Source organism: Toxotes jaculatrix, chromosome 21, assembly GCF_017976425.1.
Source record: "Toxotes jaculatrix isolate fToxJac2 chromosome 21, fToxJac2.pri, whole genome shotgun sequence".
Lineage (NCBI taxonomy): Eukaryota > Metazoa > Chordata > Actinopteri > Toxotidae > Toxotes > Toxotes jaculatrix.
The window spans coordinates 5,730,922-5,750,034 of record NC_054414.1 but is presented as its reverse complement, the minus strand read 5'-3'; the positions used below and the strand labels follow the sequence as shown (position 1 = coordinate 5,750,034).

Sequence of the window (19,113 nt, the reverse complement as noted above, 5' to 3'; positions counted from 1 at the left end):
TCTGCAGAAGAAAAGTAGACTTTGATCTATCTCCTCTGTATACTTCTGTGAACTGGAAAAAGGGGCATTCAGGATACAATGAGACAGGTTATCACACACACACTGTGTGGCTTTGCCGACAGGAGCAATACATCAACAGTGGGCAGGTTAGGTAGCATCTATATGGCTGTGAGTGTTACCCAAAGGAGGAGCTGAGCTCTGACAGTCGCAAATTCTCAACCAGTTGTTGTCGTTCAACAGTTTAACCGTCACTCGCTGTTTAGTTTGTCACAGCTTTGCCTTTTGTAATCCGAACTCAGCTGACACGTCTGAGCTATGACTACATGACTGAACCGAGAAGAGAAAAGACAAAGCAAACTTTAACTGAATGATTTCTGAACTACCAGATTATACTGTACATAAAAAAAAAGATGTATGACTTGAAAAGAGAGTCATACATCTCAGCTGTATATCACAGTGATGACCACTGAAATATACAGTCTAGGATTAAAGCTCTTTGGTGTTCAGTCTTTTGTCTTCATCAGGTTGAGCCATATATTGCCAGTCAGTTTAATGGATTTGAAAAGGGGCCTCCACTGAAATGTCCAACCTGTCTTAAAACTCTGCTGGACAGATATCAGAGTGACGGCTCAGACAGAGCCTCACAGCATGCAAGACGGAAGTAAATGCTAAATGAAGACTTACAGTGTATGTTCCTGTGGGGACAGATCAACAGTGAAATTGTTTTAGTTCAGAGCGGATATTTCAGGTATCATGCTTTCAGTTCCTGTTGGTATTGCTCATGTCACTGCGCTTTTGTTCGGAGGCTTTTTTGATTAGCACGTCAGGGTAACAGTATTACACTATGTCCTATTTTGTGCTTTATGTGATATATACCATTATGTTTCCCGCATCCTCCGTGTTTTGTTGTGATATTCTCAAACTTTAACATCTTAAATCTTATTTTTGTGTTACAGGATGGGCTGTGGTCGCCTCTGTACTGTGTGAATGCATCAATACCTGACTAACAATAAGCGCTGGCACACAATGCTCTATGAAGAAAGTGTTGGAGCATCTAAAGCTCAGACAAGCCACAGACAACATTTTCCTCAATGACCCAGATAACAAGAAATTCTTTGAGTTTCAGTAATCTCCACTGAGGAATGTGGTGCAGAAGATAAACAGTATTCATGGGCTGTTACTGAGAAACAAGAGGAGGCTGTCATGTATGGACCTTATTATCCTAATTACAACAACAGAAGGAATCCTCAGAAGACTAGAAGGTGTGTGTTTTCACCATGAACAGCTCATGTTTGCTAAACCTTGTTCAGAAAGCTCAGGAGTGGTGGACTGTGTATGGAGTAAAGGCTCATTTTGGTTATGTGATATGTTGAGGCTTCAAAGGAACCAAAGAAAATCTGTTCAGGGACACTGACGACAGCCAAGTGGATTGTATAAATCAAACTGAGGACCATGAGGACTATGTTAAGGACATAGTCACAAAGAAGCCGACTGAAGACTTCAATAAACTGCACCGTCCAGCTTTTTATCAAAGATATGGTGAAGTTTGCAAACAAATACTTGTAAATTGGAAGGATGCAGCTTTCAGAAGAGGCAAAAGGTAATTATATTTTTGGTAATTATATGTGGCAGTATCCCACTTCTACATGTTGCCTCCATACTTGTCACAAGCAAATTAAAGTTGTGTTGCTAACATGCTGTGCAGTTTAGACACAGTATTCTTCATACAGTTTATCAAACAACTTTCATATTATAGACAATAAAGGCCTTTACATATTAAAAAAGCTCCTCTTGTGGATGCACATTTGTACTTGTGTCAGTGGAGGGAGCTCCATGTTACAATAACTGCATCCAAATAATATCAATCATGTGCACCATTCTTGCTTCATAAATAGTTTATCATGTATTTTTCATAGGATTGTCAATACTGACATGTTTTTATACTTTAAATCCGAAGGACAAAGGCACACAGTGAAACTGATCCACAAACACCAGGCCGTCAGGAAGCTGATCCCAAGATGGATACACAAGATGGATATCAATTGTGAGTCTGAGGACAAAGCAGGAGAAGAAATGTTGCTGGAGGAAATGAAATGGCTGAAAACTGTCCTGCAGAACGAACGAGCTTCGTGAGGTGAAGAAAAACTGAGGGCGAGGGAGAATCAGGAGAAGCTCAGCGAGGAATGGGAGATTGTGAAAGAAAGAAAAAGTTTTATTAAGAGCAATGAAATTATCCATGAGAAAATGGAACAAGCCTCGCCTGCCAAAGAAAAACAGAGGGCAAGAGAGAATGAGCAGAAGCTCAGCGAAGAACTGGGAGGGTCACATACAATGAAATGCTCTGAGACACAGTGGATTTGTTAGAGAGGGCACAGGAGATGATGCTGCATTTACAGGAGGACTGGATAAAACTTCAGCAAAACTACAAGAAGGTGATAGGACTCCTAAAGTATGAGAGAAATACACATAACGCCCCTCATGTGAAGATCCAGCACCTTAAAGAAAAGCCAGAAGAGGGAGTTGCTCGAAACCATCCACAACCTGAATTTGAATCTGGCTCGGTAACAGAACTCACTTTACGGGAACCAGGCAGAGATAGCTGCTCTGCAAGAGGAAAACTCCAAAACACAAAACAGCTCATGTACGTAGGAGGAAGGTCAAGGAGGAGGAGGTGGAGAAAATGAGTGATGAAACGGCACCTGGGCCTCCACAGGTGAGCTGTAGACATAACAATGAGTTGCCTGGAGTTCTGATAAAGAAGGAGACATGGTGTAATGGGATATGATATTCATGGTGACAAAGGTTCAGAAATTCCGAATCAGATTTATCCAATTTCCAGTATTCAGTTTGTATTGAACTAGCACCAAAGTAACAGAGGCTAATCCAGGGAGGCTAATCCAGAGCCTGCAGCTGTTTGAAACACTGCAGCTGCAATGGAAGAAATCAGTGCAACAGGGCCATGTGTTAAGAAGTGCTATGACAATGAAGGAAGGCATTGACAAAGACTCCCTAAGAACTGGTCTGATAATGGATGGGTACAGCCTGTGTCTCTGACTAGATTAATAGATGTTAATCTGCTTTTCTGGCAGATTATAGTTTTAAGAAATGTCCTTCCTTCATCCTGCCAACATGTGCCTGATCCGCTGAAGAAAAGACTTGGCTGTCGTAGTTACTCCTCTGTACCACAGTTGCTTGAGATGAACAGATGAAACAGTTGCATAGTCTTGGTGCTTTGACTGCTGAGAGACTGTCATTGGTTTTGAAGCTTGGTCTGTGGCTGTGTAGAATAATAATAATAGAATAATAATGACTCTGTCCATCCTATTTATGACTCATCTTGTATCATTTTCAGATATGGAAAAGATAATGGTGAAGAATGATTGTGTCTTAAATGATAATGGCTCAATTTCCGATGGGATGGCTTCCTCCTGCCACCAGAAAGCAGATGACAAAAACAACAGAAAATGATTTGACAAAATCTAGACTGAGACTTTATGCACTAAATGCAGAGAGCAATTTCCCCAGGAGGGATCAATAAAGTATAAACTTACTTACCTTACCTTACTTATGTTGAAAAGGTCAGGCCCAAAGTTATTCATTTAAAGCCCCTCCCCTGATTAATTTTTATGTAACCTGTAACCACAAAATGTAGCCTCAAATGGTCCTTGGCCTTGGAAGTCAAGGTACCATATTGTTGGTTAGCCAGACATGCTAACAGATTACTAGCAGATAAACACACTGTTTAATTAGTGTCTGAAATGACACTGCTGACTAGAGTCCTGCTGACAGTGAGAAGCAGGGTGACAGCATCCACTGTGGGTCAAACGTGGGTTTAATTGGTCTGCATCATACATGGGTCTGCTGTCTGAAAGTGGTATAAACTATATTGGAAAATTGCAGTGTAGAGGCCTGAAGGAGCACTGATGCATTATTTATGCTGTGTTTTTAATGTTTAACTAATTTTAACATTAGTGATCTAAGAAAGAAAACTACAGAGCTCTGGCTCTGAACATGAGCTACATGACAAAACTGTGTAAATGCAAAATGTCGCCTCTCCACCTTTACAGTATCAAAGCACAGGCAAACACGTTTGGGCCCCCCCAGCAAACACCTTTCAGTGCAGTCCAGTCAGTGCAGACGGGCTGACTCTCCGTTATGTTGATCTAATGACAGCTACTGCCAATTTAGATGAAAATCTGCTGTTTGAGTGCTTGCCAGGTACCTCATTATGTTCGCAATGGCTCTCATTCACTGCTAAATGCATCCTCTCCCAATGTGGGGTGATGAGGAGAGAGATGAGGCGATTTTTCTCCATCATCCTGTCATGATATCCACAGGAAGACGCGAGGGGGGCTGCCCTGAGAGCTCCATGCCTGCTGTAACTGCCCTCTCCCTGGATGCACAGCATCAGTCATGTCCCTTGAAAAGCCCTGGGCCTCCCCTGGGTGCCAGTCATGTTGTGAGCTCAAGTAAGCCTCCATTTACCCAACACCAGTCCAAAATTCAGCCACAGGTGACATTTAGAAAAATGGCAGTCTTTTTTTTGTTTGTTTGTTTTGAATATATAACTCCATTCCCTTCCTCATCTTCATTTTCTCTTCCTCTCTTTATCTGTTTTCATCTTGTTCTTATCAGAGTGTAAATAAGGCCATCAGGAAATCAATGCTCTGGTTAAATAAGATTACTTTTTCCCTAAAGTCCCCTGAGTGATGCCTACTGACACTGCTGCTGTCAGACACACAGATCAACTTCCTGAGGGAAGAGAGCAGTTGATGAAAGCCCCTCCCCCTCTAGCAGTAATTTTATATGGCACACTTTTTGGATAAGGCTAGAGCTAAAGTATCCAAATAGATGAAACTTACCAGTGTTTCTTTGTAAATCACATCAAATGTTTTCAGAGAAAAGGTACAGCTGCTGCAGCCCAGGGCCTCCTGTCCATTTTAAAAGTGACAATGGCTCAGTAATTGTAAAATTCAGATACTCACTGCTGTTAACGAGAGGCACAATCATGTTTCTCATCATCAAAGTTTTATGTTATGTTACACAATAAAATAGAGAAGAGAAACTTAATGTGAAACTAACTGCAAACTTCTTTTAACTGAAGTATGCATTTGTATGTGCATCTTGAAAGAGGCAGAATCAAACACTTTGGTCCTTTTACTGAGGCTCGGGAAAGTGAGGAAACCCTTTAGTCTGTTGGTGAATCTTTTTCCTGTTAACGGTGACATTGCACCTTCCCATCAAGTGCAACATGAGGACAAAGAGATCCTTTTCTCTTCCTTTTGCTTTTCTGGGGCCTCTTCTGGGTTCCTCTTCTGTTTCCCAATGTCACTGTCTCTATTTCATCCTTCCTCCTTTTCTTGCTCTCTTTCCATTTTCATCCTTTATACTTCCCATCATTGGTGCACATCAAGTTGTCTCAGTTTTCTTGTCCTTACTTTTCATTAGTCTTCTGGTCATCTTAAATACATTTCTTTCATTAACTCCAGACATATTATTACATCTATTGTATGACATGGTGCAAATGGTAAACTGTTACTGTTGTCACTGATATTAAGCCTTTTAGTAACCCTTACAATTAGGTGATAATTCGCTGTGGGTTTGTTACAGCAAGCAGCCCCTTTCTCATTTCACTTGATCATTTGATTCATTGTTAATATAAAATCATTGATTTGTGTGGCTTTAACACACAGATTTGAGATTGATATCGATCTTCTCATTTCACCTTTGGCCAGAAGGCAAATAAACATATTTTCCAAGCTGCTGAAATATTTATTTTAATGATTGTAATGTTTTTTGTGTTGTTGTTGTTTTTTGTTCAGGTTGGATGTTCCCTTTAAACCTTCTGACCTGTCCATTTTGATCTCAGCTCTCAAATACAGGGTAATAAGGTAAGACAATAATGATCATACAGATGGAAATTGTATGATTATCCACCATATGTGAGCTGGACAACACTGATCAAACCATGGCCACTTTGCCCAAGGCTGATGGTTAATACTACTGTGTTGTATGTTCTCAGCTATGTTCAGTCAATATAGTGCCAAAGTGCATGTCTCTCCCTGTTGCACCTTCCCAAGACAAAAGGTCAAATGCTAATAACGACTCAATTTCTCCATGCTACCTGCTCATATCGGAGTTACAGGTCGGTCTGTGTCGAGTACAGTGGTGATGATGATGAGGCTCTCTGGTCCACTGTGACCCACTGTCTGCTTCATAATAGCATCATCAGCCTGTTTTGTTGTGAAGGGGCACAGAGAGACTGCAACTCTTAGACAGCTCTGATGATACAGACTATTCTTGTCCATGGCATACGTGTATAGGTCATGACAATAGCCTCTGATATTGTTTTCTATATTTTTTTTAGCCTATAAAATTGTGTTTCAGCTCAGTTTTCATGTATTTTGTTCTCTCAGGTGACTGGCAACATCTTCTCATATCGTCATAGAAACCAACAGGAAATGTAATGAAAGGTAAGGGCCCAGTATTTCTGTACTCTATTTCTGGTTGCTAAAAAAAAAAAAAACTTGTACTCTTCAGATGCAAACAGCAAACAAACACAGCGAGCTGAAACACGCCTTTCCTTCATTGTCAGTCCCTTTTTGCAACCACTTCTCCAAACCTGCTTTCACCCAGAAAAGACCAAAGACGCTGAAGCACCACTTGGTACCAGAAACGTTCAGAGCAGAAAAAAATGAAGAGATGCACCTCTTTGAATAGATATGTCAAGAATACATTAAAATAGATGAATGTGACATGTCTCCTTCATGAAAAATGAAAGACTCGATAACAAAACCGTTCATCCATTTAAAAAATGCCAGAAACCGGGCCAGTGTCCAACTTAAATGTCAAAATAACCTCAAATGTCATCTTGAGCATGTTTCAAAGTTTGGATACTGAGTTCTAGATCAGTTTTCTCTTAAATTCACTGATAGGAAGTGACATTCAAAGAAGCACGTTTTTTTTATACGAAACTATTGGCTTAGACAGTAGTGGAGTAGTAATCGAGAGTGTCAAATCCCAGTAGACTGGTACCATTTTAGGCTGGCACTGTGGGCCAGCTGGTGCTCCAAAGTTTGAGTGTTATTTTTCCTTGGTGTATACCAGGTCTGGATGTCTAAATGAGAATATTTAGCATTTTCCAGTATTTTGTGGCCCTTTAAGGCCACAAGAGTGCAGGACACACAAACATGATGTGCCAGTATCAAGTAGAAGTAAAACAACATCATTAATCTAACAGTCTCTTGGCTGAAGCGTCATGTTTAACAGGCTGCTGTGAGAGGGGTGTCAAATTTTGGATCTCATTTTTGGTAGCACATTCCCCAACATGTCTGATTATTTCTTTAACTACAGACTGAAAGTTCCCTGGGCACTGAAATTTCTCAGACTCAAAAGAAGTAGAGACCATCTTGTGACAGGATCACGCCAGCTGTGACACCCATCAACATGCTGACATTCTGATACATAAGCACTCACTGTTGTCATCAATAATAATTGATGAATTAGTATTATTACAAGAGTACTTGATACTCATGGCTTGGACCACACCCATCTTTGAATTCATTTTGATCTCAACTTCGCACTTCGTGGTAGTTTCTGGTACAGTGGGTGTCTCCAGGACCAAAGTTTGTTTTCACAAGGTGAAAACAAAACCAACCATCCTGTTGAGGCGGGTGATTATTATTAGAAAATGAGCGTAAATAGTAAATGTCATTCAGTGTTTTCCCAGGTTAGTCCGATGAGTCACTGTGTACTGTATGAAATCTCCGATGTGCTTTGCCGAACTTTCACTCCAGCCCTAAGCACTGATAAACACACAAAATCCCTGAGATCATTAGCCAGCCCGCAGAATGGACCAGTGTGTGTCCAGAATTTAACTTGCACTAATGAACATGTTTAAACATGTCCCTGTCTTTGTCTGGTCCATCTCTCAGGGCTAGATTTACTGTATCTTTTCTTAAGTGTGCCATGAACTGGTTTTGCAAGTAGAGAATCTCTTTTAGTTTCTACTGTCTTAACAGTATTTTTTTATTTTTATTTGCGTTATAATACAGCCAAGGCTAATGGATTTTAGAGGCCTGCAAGAGCAGAAATAATCTGTTGTGATTTAAAAAACAGTTCCAGCTAAGATTTCTAGTGTTTTTACAGCCATTCTCTCCTACACATAAAACACCCATTTGTCTGGCTAAACAATTAAATATGAGTCTTGTTTTTTTTTCATCTGTTTTCAATTTTAACAGCCAGGAGGCATTTCTCAGTTATGCTGAAATGATGGAGCAGGGTCCGGTGAAATAGCACACTTGACCATCTCACCACTTTGGAGTGAAGTCTTCTTACACAGCACTTGTTTCCATAAATAAACAGCATTACGTTAACAGTTTTAACGAGAGTGGGAGCAGTTGGATTAAAGTGCTGAGAAGCAAAGGCTGCCAAGGTGATCAAATGTAATTAAGGAATCAGCTGGATCAGACAGGCAGAATCACTCAGTGGCCAAAGACAATCATGGTGTAGGTCAGCACCTTTATGTTTTATTATTGCACATATATTTTATCATTGTACATATAGTAATAGTTTGCATTGAATAAATAGAATTTAATAAATAAATGCAGCCAGAGAAAAATAAATCTTTTCATTGACTATATAATACAACCTGAGAATTACACAGGGTGGTTTTTACCATATCGTTACTCTTATAACATGCTTTGGATAGCCGGTGTCATACAATAACAGCAGTTTCATTCAGTCTGTGCACAGCACCTTCGACATGCTACAACAATGGTTCTTTACCTTAAATCCAGCATGAAAATAGACGTTTCCAGGAAGTAGAAGGGTGATTTGTGGCGAAAGATTCACTATATTTACATTTTCCTGCTATAATCTTAAAAGCACCTTAAATAAAATAATAAAATAAAATATATAGTTATCTGCTATTCTAAGAAATGATTCAAGTGACACAGACTGATAAAGAGAGCATACAGAAGCAATGACAGATGGCCAACAGAAGGCCTGGAAGGGTTGTGAGCTGACAGCTGTTGAATTTAAAAGTGTCATCCTCACTTGGATGTTACATCTGTGATTCACTTTGCTATTATACAGCTTTATATTTGAGTGCATAAAGGAGAGCAAGCCAAGAACACTGCTGACACCTACTGGTCAATTTACAGTGCTGCATTCATAAATTGCTCGAATACACAGAACATGTTTCAGACGGTGGTTAAATTCCTTTTGTACATGCAGTTAGTAGCAGTACCATAGGGTTTTTTTTTTTGATATTCATTTCAGTAAATAAATAAATGTCCTGATGGACATCATGCAGATAAATGTATGACAGGCGAGTCTAACTAATATAGTTCAAATACACGTACAGTCCAGTCCAGACTTCCAGAGTTTCAAGTCAATATTTCCACTTGGATCACAGAATGGGAAAATTGTACACAAACATGAATCACTGAACTGGACAGATAAGTCAACAAAACAGAGAATATAGTCAGATGACACAATAAACAAGCACCATTAGCTACCCAGTGCAGAGGTGTTGAATTAGGGTGAGGGTCTACTGTAAAGTCCTTCAGAGAGTTTGAGTGGGTCTGAATGAAGCTACATTTGAGGTATATGATTGTCTTGACTGCTTCCTTGATATTAGAAACAAGCATCAGGACTCAAGATGATTACTTAATGTATGTTTCTCAGTGAAGAGGCAGAGAGAGTAGACCAGGTTTAAAAGCTCTTTAAAAAGCTGTTTGTCAGCAGTTGTTGTTGCTACACGAATTTCTTAAACATATAAAGGTACAGTAATTCAAAATGCCGATCAGGCATAAAGTCATGTTTATGAGGAAAAAAAAAACAGAATCATAACAGTGAGGACAAACAGCTGATTGAGGTAATATAAGGTGAACTGTGATGTGAACAACCTGGGAATGTTTCTCATGCCCATCACATTGCTTTTTAGTTGATCAGGCAGGGTGTGCTGAATGAACGGGCGATAGGACAGATTTGAAAACTCAGTACAATAAACCTCCTCATATTCTACGTTTGCTGGAGAGTGAGTGGACGTTTGTATGCAACTCTTTGAAAGGACAATTTCATATTCAGATCACAGTTATGCTGTTATGTGACAAGAGACTTTGTATAGAGAACAGATCATGATGTCATCGCTTTTGAGAGCATCAGTGAACTGCTGGATGCCTATTCTGTGTAATCCTACTGTATGTAATTACTGAAAGAGAGAAAACAGCATCTTTGGTTGTTTTAAACAATTTAACACCCTCTTGCTTGAGTATTATGTTAAGTACAGCACTTCTACTTTACACATCCAGTTAACAGATACAGAATCTTAGAGGACTCAGCTGATGAAACCATAATTAAACTGAATTGTCAGTCATTATGCAGAGATTGTCTTTCATAAGTAGGAAACTTCACATTACATCTCTGGAGTAATCTGTCTGACAGTGCATTAAGTGATTACAAAGGCACAGCCTGGTTTGTTCCCTCTGTTACTGGATCATATCAAATTTCAGTCCCCATTTTTATGGCTAGGACCAGGATCTTGCGTTAGGGTATCAAAGGAGCAGGCTGTACCCGGTTGGTAGTGATTCATAATGGGCTCATCCACCTGCTTCTCTGGCCTCTCTTTCTTTGTTTCTTTTTTTCTGTCAAACTCTGCAGTAATCTCAGCCAACGTCTTGCCTTTAGTCTCTGGCAAAGTGAACCCCAAAAACACAGCGGACACAAAACATACGGCCAAGAAAGGCAGGAAGCAGAAGTTCCCCAAGCTGTTGACGATGAAGGGGAACAACATTCCCACCAAGAACAGGCTGATCCACATAAGAGAACCAGCAACCATATACGCTGCCGGGCGAGCCGCCTGGTCGAAGATCTCGGCTGGTAGGATCCCCGTCACCCCTGCAGGACCCAAGCCAAAGCTAAGGATGTAGGCGAAAACACATGCCATGCTGAGGTAGGGCATCCCAGCCACCCCGCGGCTCTGGAGGGTAAGAGCTACAGTGAAGACTACAGTCCAGCAACACATAAGACTGTACCCTCCAACAAGAAGGTACCTGCGGCCCACACGTTCAATCAGGAGATTACTTAATATAGAAGCAGTGAACTCAGATGCCCCTGTGCCGATGGTGGCATACTGGATTTTCTCTGGTGGGATCCCTGCTTCAAGAAAGATGTAGGAAGCATAGAAGTAAATGGAGTCATTGCCGCAGAGCATCATGGCACTACTGGCAGCCATGACTGTTCTGAGCTGGGATCGCAGGTCATGATCCTTAAACAGGGACCAAGGCGTCTTGGCAGAAGGTGCAGATCCAGGATTTAAGGCTGTTGACTGTTGCTGCTGCTCCTGAAGCATCTCTTCCATCTCCAAGACAGGAACTTCCCCGCCACGGAGTCTCCCAAGTGCCTGGACACAAGCCTCCCTGTCTCCTCGGTCAATGAGTAGGTATCTGGGGCTTTCAGGGAACCAGGGTAGGGTAAGCAGCTGGATCAAGCCCGGCAAAGCGTTACTAGCTAGTAAGTAGGGCCAAAGAGGCTCTGTGCCCAGCAGCTCAGTGAGTCCCACAACCTGACCCAAGAAAATCCCAAATGCAGTGAAAACAGCAGAGGAAAAAGCCACAGCACCTCTGAGATGTTTGGGAGCACTCTCACCAAAATACATAGGCTGGATGTTCATACTTACACCTGAGTTCATCCCCACCAAAAATCGAGCAAGAATGATCATCTCAAATGATTTAGCCATCCTGCACATTAGCACAAGCACAGTGCCAACAAACAGGAAGGAATTGTTCAGAAGCAGGGATTTCTTTCTCCCAAAGCGGACTGCCATAGGCCCTGCTAACAGTGCACCTAGCAAACCTCCCAGTGAGAAGGCTGATACAATCACAGTCCACACTAGGGTCACCTGAGAGATGTCCAAGCTTGTGCCCCAGCGCTCCATGTAGGTATCATTAATGAAGCCCTGGATGTAGCTAGTTGGAGCGTTGATGATTGAGATGTTGTAGCCATACTGGAAGGTGCCTCCAATGGCTGCAGAACACACTGTCAAAGCAAGTACCCTGGCACTGCCTGATGGTATGTTGGTTTCTTCTGGCTCAGTATCACCTGTGGAGTTCATCTGAAGTCCGGCTGCCCCAGAGGAAAAGAAACGTGTATGCCCTTCCCTCTGTGTCCTACAGCACAAGAACCCTTACAGGAACTACAGTTAGCTTATGCTAGCTTTAGCTTAATAGATAAGTTTACTGTTTAATAATAAAATGGCATACAGGAAGTGTCTTTGGTCTTCTGTAACCTAGCTAATATTCTCCTTTGTCGGTTTGAAAGACAGGGAAACTCATATTTTACTGTTGAAAGGGGTTTCATTTTATTGTGTATTTTTTGTGCCCTCAGTGTAACCTGTCAGGCAACTTCCCGACTATCAAATACACCAGTTTGCTGCACTGCATCTACTCCAGCTGTTTAACATAGTCGTCCTAAGCCAATGGAAAAAGTCGGAACGGTAACGCTGTAACAATGTTATTGCGTTCAACTGTTACCGTTAAACGTATGACCAGGGATAACAAGGGCTACATAACCAAGGAAAATAGTAGAAAATAACCTGACAGCCAGTATTGAGGGAACACATTTTTAAGGGCGAAAGCATGTCACCGTCTGTGTGCGTACAGAGTTGTGATTGGTTTACATCAAGCTGGAGCGTCACGTAATCTGTCTGCGACTATAACTGTCACTAGTCGGTTAAAACATGTAAGTATATGTCCATTTTAATTTGATGCTTATAATTTGTCTTACAATAAATTTGACCAGTAAATAGTAACTCAGAGTCGAATATGTATAATATTTTTGTTTTAAACACGTACACCTGAATACCAGCACCAAACCAATATTAGTTCACTAGCTAATGCTAACATGGACAGGCGTTACAAACTGAATACCGTTTAAACGTATGCTTTCCCTCCTGAGCGGTTTTGTGTTTGGGAAATGGCATGAGTCAAATTCTGAGGAGTCAATTCTGGCTTTGAATTGTCTGTTTTATTGCACTGTATATTTTCATACATCTTGTCAATACGGCAAGTCTTTATACGTGAAGGGACAACATTATTACACAGGTTTATGATAAAAGATTGGCTGTTTTTAATTCCAGTGGACACTTACATGACTACTTATGGAAATTTCTTTGGAAATCAAAGCCATGTTGTACGATTGAGTGAGAAATATCTATACATCTATTTTTGCTTTTTCTGAAAGTGTCTGATTTCATATCCACTGAGTGAAATCCTTTTCCTTAAAGCTTAACTGTTGTTTGTTTTCTTCTTCACCAACAGGGCGCCTTCCCCAACAAAGAGGAAGGAGGATGACAAGAGTAAACAGCGAGGTAAGGAGAAGTCAGGAGCCACGAAAGAAGGGGCTGAAAAAGACCGGGGCCGAGAGAAGAACCGTACACGGCGTAGTGCTTCCAGTGGAAGCAGCAGGTCAGATTCATTCGGCTTTTATTGCATAAGAAGGAAACATTAGATAAAAGGTTGTTTGATTTCAACAGTGGTTCTCTGTCTGTCAGTAATAAGCTGGTCAGTGTTGACTCTGACACAGTAGTGTTGATCTTTAGTAATTCCTTTTGATAGTTGAAGAGTGACATTTAAAGTCACACTACATGCTGGTTCAGCCACTTCTTCCCATTCTAAAACCTGCTGTTGTTTAGGTCCAGCTCCAGCTCCAGCAGCAGCTCAGGATCCAGCTCCGGCTCATCCAGCGGCTCCAGCTCCTCTAGCCACTCAGGCTCGTCCAGCTCCCGCTCATCTTCTTCCTCCTCCTCATCCTCCTCGCCAAGCCCCAGCCGCCAGCGCCACAACAACAGACGACGCTCACGCTCAAAGTATGGAGCGGGTCATTATGAAATATTTTTTGTCCCTTGCTCAAGTAAAACTTTAAAACATGTATTTTACTTGTAACACAGTATTGCTACACTCTAGTATTTCTACTTTTCCACCACTGACAATCACTGAGCTATAAATATCACTGTAGGTCGAAATCAGCAAAGAAGGATGACAGGGACAGACGGCGTAGGAGCCCCACACCCAAACCCACCAAGGTCTACCTGGGGCGGCTGACCAGAAACGTGATTAAGGTGAAGGCCTAACCACGCTGCTGACCTCGAGGGACATCTCTCTGAATTGGTTGCTCATAGAGATGCTGCTGCTGTTTTGTGCTACTTAACAGCAGTGGTTAAATGCATGCCTGATACAGGCAGTGTGCATCAGGGCAAAAGGCAACACATACAAATTTTGGCAATACACTGTGTTAATTCTAAGCTGTATTGTTCCCACTGGTTTTCCATCGTACTTCAATAATTTGGCACAGTGAAAGAAGAAAAAATAGACTCTAAATGCTTATTGTGTGATGGTTGTGGGCTTCATTTTCTTTGGGTTGCATTTCAGTGCATTAATTTAATTAAAACAATAACAGAAATCAGATGGAGGTGTTTACACACCTTAACGCTTAATGAATAATGTCATTATCTTTATCTGGTTGTATTGTTAGAGTGGTTGAAATCCTTCCACAGAAATGTATAATATTTTAATTAGCTCCTCTTGCTCCATTTTTAGCTTTATGTTTGAAAACCACCTAAAGCTTTCCTCATATGGTTTAAGTTCATACATAATAGAAAAGTATTCTACATATTATTTAAAAAGCATTGGATAAAGTTTTCGGTGGGATTATTTTGAAAATATAAATGTATCTAGATGTAGATGATGGGCCAAATGTTCTTTTATTTTTTGCCTTTGAAGGATCACATTCAGGAGATTTTCTCCACCTATGGCAAGATCAAGATGATTGACATGCCCATGAACCGCATCCACCCTCACCTGTCCAAAGGTTACGCATACGTGGAGTTTGAGACACCCGAGGAGGCAGAGAAGGCCCTGAAACACATGGACGGAGGTAAGAGGAAGACATCGTGGAAGACACAGAACAGATTGAATAAGAGTGCAGTGTAGCTGACAACAGAGGCACAACTGTGTCTGTTTTCCTGGATTTTTTTTCTTCCTTCAGGTCAAATTGACGGTCAGGAGATCACAGTCACAGCTGTGTTGACTCCCACAGTGCGTCCTCCCCCTCGCAGGATGTCCCCTCCTCGCAGGATGCCTCCTCCACCACCAATGTGGCGACGCACTCCACCTCGAATGAGGAGAAGGTAAGCAGCGTGTTGTTAGTAGGCTTTCAAACTCTACAATACTGTATATATAAAAAGAGTGAGCTCTATTCCTTTTTACTCTTGTTCTTTCTCATGTTCTGTCTTTCCTTCTGATTCTTTTTCTGCCCCTGTTTTGCTTTCCTTTTCCATCTAGGTCTCGATCTCCACGGCGACGCTCTCCAGTACGACGCAGGTCTCGATCCCCTGGACGCCGTCGTCACCGGTCACGCTCCAGTTCTAACTCCTCCCGCTAGTGACGAGGAAAACCCCTCCTCCTCTTCCTACTTCCCCCTGGATCTGTTCCTCTGCTGTGAAATATAAAAATATGTACTAAGTTTTTATGGTTGAGTGATGAGAGCATGGACATCAAAGTCATTACTGTGGCATTACTGTAAATTACCAAAAATCTACTTTTGCTTCTCTCTACTGTTTCTTGTTACCCGTGGGCTGATATCTAGACCCATATATCGGCAAAGCTAATATCAGCCTATATGTTCCATGTTGCTCTAGCTCTACTTGCAGGTATATGACCAGTACAGGTGACGATTAAAATATATATATTTCTGCTGTAAGTGTTAAAATGTCCTGCTTTGATATAACTTGTTTGCACCAGTTGAGTTAGACCCACCACTGAATCCTGTGCTGTAAACACACAGGTATGGAGTTATTTCATTTAAAAAAAAAAAAGTGTTTCTCCAAAAGCCATGTAATAAACCCTGAAGACAGCAGCCACATGGCATTTCTGTTTGTTTCATATACTACTTGAGGAAAGTTATAGTCTTCTAAAGCGTAAAAACTCAAAATGAATGGAACATGGACGAATTGAAAGCCTAAATGTTTTATTTTCACCTAGCATCATATGTTGAATCCGTGTTAGCATGGAGCAAATCACCTCCTGGGAATTCAGGGTTGATCCTTGTCTCTTTGCTCTCATCACTGAACCAGTATGTTAACTTTAAAACAGTCTTTATATAATACGTCAGTCAGTGTTCTCTGAAATTCCTCTGACACGGCCAAGATGTTCAATTTTAGTGCTGTACAGTGTCATTTTAATAAATTTCAGATTTTAAATTGTAATACTTGTCATACTTCTAGCAAACATTAATAGTATATACTATATATGCTATATATATAAATATATATATATATATATATATATATATATATATATATATATATACACACACACACATACATACAGTTAATCTGCCTATATGCAAATAACAGAAGTTGCCCTGCAGCAGGTGGCATTCTGTTGATTTTTAGGTTGGGGTTGTATTGAACCACCTGTGTTTGTGACTGATGAACCAACATCACAGTTTAAAGTAAATCAGAAAGGCAGCTATATTACTCAATATATGAATCATATTGAGTAAAATACCAGTCAGTAACGTATGTGTTTAAAATAAGGTCAAACATGGCAAAGGTTACAAAATGGTCAGAGCGTCACTGCCTGAGTCACTGGTGCATCAGGAGTTTCTGTTCGGTTTTCCACGTTTTTTTTTTTTTTTTAATGTCACTGTGACCATCTGATCCAGACGTTTGTGGTTTTACTTCTGGGAGTGAGAGTGGTGTTAGAAGTACTAACTTGAATCACGGTTTATGTAATCTTTTTTTTTTTTTTGGAAAGAACATTAAGCAACCAGTCACAAAGAAATTTGGTGTTACTCAGAAGAGTTCTGAGTAGAATTAGTAATGAGGGGTGTGTCCCTCATATTAGTTGGTTTGTATAAAAGGTAAAAGATCAGAGCTCTGACTATTACTACTTCAGCTCTGACTATTACCAGATCTCTACACTGCAGAGACGCGCCAGGATGCCTTTCTCCATCAGCTGTAAACTGTTTTTGTGTTTAACTTTGCTTCTTTTGTTTCCCTCGCAAGGTGAGTGTGACTTTGAATATTAGTCTTTTAAGGATAACTTTATTAAGGCACATCTTGAATTGAAAACAAATAGCAGTATACACAGTTGATGGGAGCGGTAATAAAAGAATGTTTTTCATTATAGGGCAACCTGAACCCGCCTTGTTGAAACGACCGAATGTGCACCAACTCATTCCCTCCTGCTGCATGACAGCTTCACTGGCCCGCATTAAGCAAACTGTCATCGCCTGCTATGAACAGAGGGAAGGCTTCTTTGCTAATTGTAAAATACATGCATACATGTAAGTAGAAGTATTCAATCACACACAAGCTTCATTTGCTGTCTGTGTTTGTGTGGTGCTGTGTGAGTCTTAAAATGTCTTAACTATTCTTTTAATGTTGCTGCATTATTTGGTTTTTGATCTTTCTTTTCAAACCTATAGTTTTGTCACTAAGAGGAACCAAAAATATTGTGTGGACCCAACTGCCAGCTGGCTCCCAGAAAGGCTGGAGAGGTTAAAGAAAGTAAGTCTGGAAAACATGCTTTAGTGCTGAAATGTCATGTTTTTGAATTTCATGTCTCAATACTGTAAATATAGTTTGTTTGATAAAACCTTATGAGGTGGGGTTTAAGAAATCTCACTCAGCCTCCCAACTTGGAACTCTCAGTTCTTTTAATGCGTTTTGCACATTTTGTTTTTTCTGACACGGATTTAAGAATTTTAGTGTTTGACAAATGAAATGCAGCATAAATGGAGGAAATTCAAATTCCTATAAAGTGGAAACATTCCTGGCTCAATTAAGTATTTCTGTCCACAGAGAGGAATACGCTGCCAATCGCTGTGAAAGGCCTTCAACTAGCAGGATGAAGATGATGCATTATGACCTTCTCAACAGAAATCTTTTCACTAGCACCAATATTTCTTTAATTTATTTCCTCTGTCTTAAAATACATTGGTTATCAAATCACTGACAGGAATATGTATCACATTGTAAATTAATAAAGATCATTGTGAGAAAATGTTATCTTTGTATTATCTTTGTGTGTTTTTCTGCACTCTGTTATCAAATGATATATTTTGTTGAGTTAGTAAGTCAGTGCTCAGTAGCTCCACTTTGGCAGGTATCACAGCTTGCAAACGGTCTTGCTCACACACAGCATGTTTAAGATGTACGCACAGATTTACAATGATGTTCAAGTCAGGAGACTGTGGGTCAGTCCAAAAGCTTCAGCTTGTGTTTCTTGATATAGCTCATGATGAATTTTTGGGGGCTGCACAGGCAGGAATCCTGAGTCCAGAAATGAGAGAGAGCGAGAAATAAAAAAAAGGTCAAAACACAGGGAGGGCAGGCTGAAGCAAGGAACCAGGAAATTAAACACACGCCAACAAACATAATGCTCTGTCTGAATTTGACCGGTCCAATATGAGCAGCTTAATTTAGAGTTTATAAACCCTCAATAAAAACTGCCTAAAATTACATTTTTGAAATAGCGCAACAAATTTCACACTGAAAATTTGGCAATTTAAATGACATAAACTCAGACATATTTCACTGCTAAAAATAAAGTGGTGTTTTGACATGATGTATTAGTAATGCTTACTATGAGGCATGCATTACATATTTGTGATTTAAATAGTGCAATGTTTTTTTTTTCTGATGACATTTGCATGTGATCTGTCCACAGATGTCTTTTCTTAGCCCTGCAGGGAGGAAGCATTCTGATGAACAGCTGAGTAACCACCCAAAACTACAGCTGTGTTCCTCTTTCTCTGAAATGTGTGTGTGTGTGTGTGTGCACTCATATTGCCCTCATTTTTTTTTTTTTTTTTGGTCTTGCAAATCAGAACTTCACTTTTTACTTCACTGACAAATGCTGGGCCAGGGATCAATCTGGATACAGTCTTAACCTTTCCTTAGTTTTTGTGTGGGTTGGTTTGGGTTCTTTACTTTCTTTAATGTTTTAATGGGGATTACATGATATTTACTGATATCCTGTCGGCTGTACTTGTGCTTTCTGTGAAAGGGAAAGAGCAGTGTCTCTTGCTGAGGAGAAATCCACA

At 40.5% G+C, this 19,113-nt stretch overlaps 3 protein-coding genes across 3 annotated transcripts; 2 read left to right on the top strand and 1 right to left on the bottom strand.

The window, feature by feature from the left end:
* Positions 1 to 8,500: 8,500 nt before the first annotated feature.
* Positions 8,501 to 12,355, bottom strand: LOC121201437 (solute carrier family 2, facilitated glucose transporter member 11-like). The gene has a single exon (XM_041067267.1). The coding sequence runs from the start codon at positions 12,116 to 12,118 to the stop codon at positions 10,514 to 10,516; it is 1,605 nt and encodes a 534-aa protein (XP_040923201.1). The 5' UTR covers positions 12,119 to 12,355; the 3' UTR covers positions 8,501 to 10,513.
* Positions 12,356 to 12,694: 339 nt separating this feature from the next.
* Positions 12,695 to 16,293, top strand: LOC121200925 (RNA-binding protein with serine-rich domain 1-like). The gene is made up of 7 exons (XM_041066422.1): positions 12,695 to 12,744; positions 13,323 to 13,469; positions 13,697 to 13,870; positions 14,020 to 14,122; positions 14,784 to 14,937; positions 15,049 to 15,190; positions 15,345 to 16,293. Coding segments are annotated over exons 1-7 (822 nt in total). The 5' UTR covers positions 12,695 to 12,742; the 3' UTR covers positions 15,445 to 16,293.
* A 666-nt stretch (positions 16,294 to 16,959) lies between these two features.
* LOC121175500 (C-C motif chemokine 24-like) lies at positions 16,960 to 18,021 on the top strand. Its single transcript, XM_041029279.1, has 4 exons — positions 16,960 to 17,071; positions 17,196 to 17,352; positions 17,494 to 17,575; positions 17,870 to 18,021. Exons 1-4 carry the CDS (start codon positions 17,005 to 17,007, stop codon positions 17,894 to 17,896), a joined length of 333 nt encoding a protein of 110 aa, XP_040885213.1. The 5' UTR covers positions 16,960 to 17,004; the 3' UTR covers positions 17,897 to 18,021.
* The last annotated feature ends 1,092 nt before the right edge of the window (positions 18,022 to 19,113 follow it).